The sequence below is a fragment of the Perca fluviatilis genome, chromosome 9 (genome assembly GCF_010015445.1).
Source record: "Perca fluviatilis chromosome 9, GENO_Pfluv_1.0, whole genome shotgun sequence".
NCBI classification, from domain to species: domain Eukaryota; kingdom Metazoa; phylum Chordata; class Actinopteri; order Perciformes; family Percidae; genus Perca; species Perca fluviatilis.
Genome location: NC_053120.1, coordinates 12661528 through 12666907, shown reverse-complemented (window position 1 = coordinate 12666907; position 5380 = coordinate 12661528). Strand labels below are relative to the sequence as shown.

At 42.3% G+C, this 5380-nt stretch overlaps 1 protein-coding gene across 1 annotated transcript; it reads right to left on the bottom strand.

Annotated features, from left to right (window-relative positions):
* Window positions 1–3014: 3014 nt before the first annotated feature.
* Window positions 3015–4989, bottom strand: foxd3 (forkhead box D3). The gene has a single exon (XM_039810268.1). It carries the CDS (start codon window positions 4579–4581, stop codon window positions 3397–3399), a length of 1185 nt encoding a protein of 394 aa, XP_039666202.1. The 5' UTR covers window positions 4582–4989; the 3' UTR covers window positions 3015–3396.
* Between the last annotated feature and the right edge of the window lie 391 nt (window positions 4990–5380).

Below are 5380 nucleotides of genomic sequence, written 5' to 3'. Positions count from 1 at the left end.
GTGGGAACCCCAGTCCACACTTCTCTACACCTGTGCACACGCACGTGCAGCTGCATAGGTCATTATCGAGTTGGCGCGTGCTTGCGGGCGCGCGCTAGTCTCGACTGCTCTTTAAATGAGCACATTGTCCAATCAGAAATTGTTGGCGTCAAAATGACGCGGAGCACCAAAAGCTGCGTTTTTGTTTTCTTTTTTTGTACAACAATCGATAACGGGTTAAAAGCATAAAGGAGCAGGCTGCCTTAGCCTAATGGATTTAAACAAACTGCAGTGATGTAATCTGGAAGAGGAAATCATTAATATCAATGTTTTTGTCTATCAAACGCTTGAATGTAGCTATCTTCCATCCGTTAAAATACCAATATCACCTGGATTGTGTAAAATGTTCAACACTTTCAGTTTATGGATATGTTTTTTGTCTAATTGGGGTCACGTGGAATCTGGTTCATTTCAACGTTGTGTCTTCCCATCATCTTCTACTGAAACCTTAAATGACAACCTGACTACGTCAACAACGTCAGTGTCCCTACTCTAAGATATAATACTCCTATCTGACCCCATACCCCATTTGCTATGAAGCCGTGGATTTATTTCGATTACTGAGGCATGTGGATAAAAAATATTTACCATATTAATGTCGCTCGTTAAAAAAAAAAAAAAAAAAAAACTAGGCTATTCCCAATGAAAATGACCAGATATTGATTTAGGCTATTTCAGTTCCCCCTCCTTAAAGTACATTCTGATTCTAAAGATGTATATAGCCTCACCTAAATTAGGCCTACTGGAAATGCAAAAGTTGCAATGATTGCGTGGCAAGGGTTATCCTCTATGCTTTTAGGTTGTTGTGTCTTCCTACATTTTTCTTTGATATTTGATATCCCTAATGAAGAGCCAGAGGTGTCAGTTAACGCCCCCTAGCGGCTTGAATCTCTTCCGAGTGAATCTGCAGCTTCACCAGTGTTAACACCATGCGCGCACACACAAACACACACACACACACACACACACACACACACACACACACACACACACACACACACACACACACACACACACACACACACACACACACACACACACACACACACGGAGACAGATCCCACTCTGCAGTTTTACTGCAGGCACTCTTCTGCATGTGAGCATGAGAGTTTGGCTTTTAGGGACTCTGCTTTGTGGAGGCTGAACCTGCATCTGTAACCACACACAAGCTGTGGCGGAAATAAATCAACAACTATTAACTTGTTAACCAAGTGCAAGTTTGACTTACTATGTGTATGTGTTTAATTAAGGAATGTGTTTACCAAAACGAAACGCAAACTCCCATATTGCCTTTTCACATATACACCTTTAATCTAAATGATATTGACTGACTGCACCCTGGAAGTAACCTCTGGTATAGTGCCTTCGTGGCCGTCTCTTTCACAACCTCTTTAAACTGTCTCTTAGAGTGAGTAGGCTATACGTGAATATTTAATATCTCCTTAGTATATAAATTATGAGAATAAATATAAGGGCAGAAATGACCAAGAACCAATTACAGAGCCTACAATTTCTGTATTTAAAGTATTTATTCTTCTATAATATGTGTTTCGATTTTAGGAATAATCAACGGAGGAAAAGCCAATGATGTTAATGTGACAAACAGGGTTATAATATATATATATATATATATATATATATATATATATATATATATATATATATATATATATATATATATATACAATAATGTCGTAGCCTACATTAGTCGACTAGGCAGGCTACTGTTATAAATAATAATAGGATGCTAATAATAATAATAACCCAATGATAATAATAATGAAGGAAATGCCACGGTGACATTGGAGAAGCCTTTTGCATCATCAGCACCTTCTTCGGTGTCTGAAAGTGAATCGAAGCAGAGCGAGAAGCTCCTTTCTCTTTCTCATGGGGATCAGATAAATATAGCGCCTCTAACACCCCACACACACACACACACACACACACAACACACGCCAACCCGATCACCATTTGCTGTTTGTGTAAAAGTGATTACCCAGACACAACTGCGAAGCTGTTACCTTTATAGTAGCCAAGCCGCAGAATATATTCTGTAAAACGACACGAGCAGTGATGTAATGGTGAATTAAAAGGCGCCTCAACTATGACCTCTAGTCATAGAGATCATTATCAAGAAACAATCAGAAATGTAGTTTAAGAAACAATTAGACTGTTTCATTATTCACCCCCCTAAATGTTCATGTATTTTACAACGGTTTGCCTTAAATATGATGTCAGACTTTTTATCAGGCTGAAAAGCTGTAAACATTTCGCGAATAACCAGTTTGAACTGCACGTTTAGGTGTGTTTGCACTAAATCTCAGGATATATAATATCTTCCCTTTTAATAATCCCCTCTTTTCACCTCTGCTTTAAATTTAAAATTCATATAAATATGTTTTAATTCCTTACTTTTTTTTTTACCTTCTGCAACAATTATTATTTAACTTAATGAGTAATTCCCAAAATATTTATTTAAAATCTAAAGTTGCAATACAAGCTAAAGAAAATCTAATGGGTATATACTGAAAAGGGTTAATATGGTATTGCCGTAATAATATTATTCATTTTCCTTCTGTAACTTGATAAATATAGCCTAATTATAACCTAATGGTATAGCCTATAATTAGAAATGAAAATGGAATTTAAAAAGGCAAATTTAAACATACAGACTTTTAACATTGTGAAATGGGAAGATATAAAAACAGTACTAAGCCTATAAATGGCTTAGTAAATGTAAACATAATATTCACAAGATAAGACAAATTTATAATATCTACATCTAAAATGTCCTTTGATTCATTGTATGCCTTTATAGCATGAGGGGTTATTTATATAAATTAAGATTTTCAAGAATATGTCTCTCGATAAATATATTCTCAAACAATTTAAGAATGTTAAAAAAGAAAATTGATTTTAATTATTTCTTAGATTTATTTACAAATAAATTCAGTTTACAACACAATATAGCTACATAAAATTACATATATTTGAACTTTTTTATAAACAGACTATTTTTCAGAGCTTTTTGTGTCTTGTATGAAAAGGAAGCAAAAAGTGTGTCCAGTTGAGCTTCCGATACAAAAAAGAAAATGTAAAATAATAATCACAGATCTCAAACAGGAACCAAAGAAAAAAAGACAGGTAAAATCATTATTATTATTATTATTATTTTTTGTACAAATATTTACAAATATTACCTGTACAGAAATATCTCCTTTTTCTTTTTTTTCTCTGTTTCAACAGTCTTTACATGGCTACAGAGTCCAGTGTTGCCTATTGATTTGTGCTTTTCACACTCCCTCCGTAATAATGTCTCTATATAAAAATAAGAGTTTATCTTCTCTTCGTTAGAAGTCATTGTGAAGGCCATTTGGACACTGCCGCCGCCGCCGCCGCTGCTGAGGGTAAAACATGTCCAGAAAGGATATTTGACGGTACACTGAGGATGGGAGCGATAGCGGCGGAGGTCCGGCTCAGAGAGAGGGACTGCGCGCTCAGCAGGGCCGACTGAACGGTCACCGGAGGCCGCAGGAAAGCAGCGCCCGGTGAGACCGAGGAGGCGCTGGAGACGCCGATGATGTTCTCTATACTAAAAGACGGTCTGTTTGAAGGCTCGGATTTGATCATGGACGCTGTGCTCAGACTGTTGAGCTGAAGTTGAAGACTCGGGCTGAGATGGGAGTTAAACGCTTTTCTGTTCAGCTCCGCCGAGGACAGGAGAGGGACGCCCGGGGGCAGCATGGGACCTACAGGGGGGATGTACGGGTACTGCAAAGCCGCCGGATGGGAATAAGCCGGGTGGATCCCGTAGTGCCTCCCGTACGGGCCCCCAAGGCTGTACGCACCGAAACTTTGCATCATTAGAGCGGTCTGGTCCCTGAGCATGTCCGGCTGAACTCTCTTGAACCTTTTCCTCCTCCTGAGGAAGCTGCCGTTGTCGAACATGTCCTCCGAAGCGGGATCCAGGGTCCAGTAGTTGCCCTTGCCGGGGTTGCCAGGTTCCCGGGGGATTTTCACAAAGCAGTCGTTGAGGGACAAGTTGTGGCGAATGGAGTTTTGCCACGCCGGGAACTTTTCTCGGTAATACGGGAAACGGCTGCTGATGAACTCGCAGATCCCGCTGAGGGTGAGCTTTTTCTGCGGGCTCTGGAGGATGGACATGGTGATGAGGGCGATGTAGGAGTAAGGCGGCTTTACCAGGCTGTTTTTGGGCTTCTGGATCCCCCCTCCCGTTGCGCTCTGGTCTTGACCCTCTCCCTTTCCGGTGCCCGTCTCTCCCTCCCCGGAGCTCTCGCAGCACGGACTCCCTCCACCGGACCTCATCTCCTCCTTCTCCACCTCGATCTCATCTTCCTCGTCGCCTGCTTCTCCTCGGAGGTCGTGCAGGATGCCTCCCACCGGGCTGTCGCAGTCGCTGTCCACCCTCTCCATGCCCTCCTCGTCTCCCTCGCCCACCACGTCGATATCCACGTCCTCCGCCGTGAGCACAGTTTGGCCGGACATGTCGCTGGCTCGTTCGCTGCCTCCAGACAGGGTCATCTCACGGCTTACTTACACTTTTTGTATTTGTTTTTGAAGTCTGCCGAGCCGGGTGTGATGGGTATGGCGAGACCAGCGCGGTCTGTGCGCACACACGGCGGGTCTGCTGGACTTCTTCTGGTCGCCCCTGTCAAGAGATCGGATGTCTCCAAAAAATCTAAATGTGGTTGAACCGGCGGCAAGCCAGTCAAGCCAAAGAAACTTCAACTTCTACAAATATTTCTCCACTCGGTAAGTGAGCAGGCCTGTGTAAAGCGGCGATTCTTGCATCGAAGTTGTTTGGAGATGTTTTGCGCTCAGCCGTCCCTTCTCGGTGCGTATATTTCCTAGTGATATTTGGAGAACCAAGTCGAGATGACACATCTGCTGCTTTTAAAGGCCAGAGCTTTAAAAGGACTGTCTGATAGATTACTTTTCCCAGTATAAGATATACTATCGGTGCAGGACACGTGGTTTGGTGACGACAGACGCCCCCTTCCTTCTCCTCTCCTCCCTCCCTCCACCCTCCTCTCCTCTCTGTTAAACCATGCAAACTGGAGTTGTTTCATGGATTTGTCAACAATGGGACATCAGCAATGCTGCTTTCCGCTGATTTCTGTGTTCGTCCGTCATAGACCATTTAACGGTGGCAGAGGGAGGAGGAGGAGGAGGGGGGAGAGAAAATTGGCCTGCGTGATTGAAAGATCTGATGCGCATTAACGTGGCTGCGTAAAAAGCATTCCAAACCTTTAACTTTGCTAATACAAACTCTGTTGAACGCTGCAGAATGAAAACGACGACAGCTAAGTTCACCAAATCC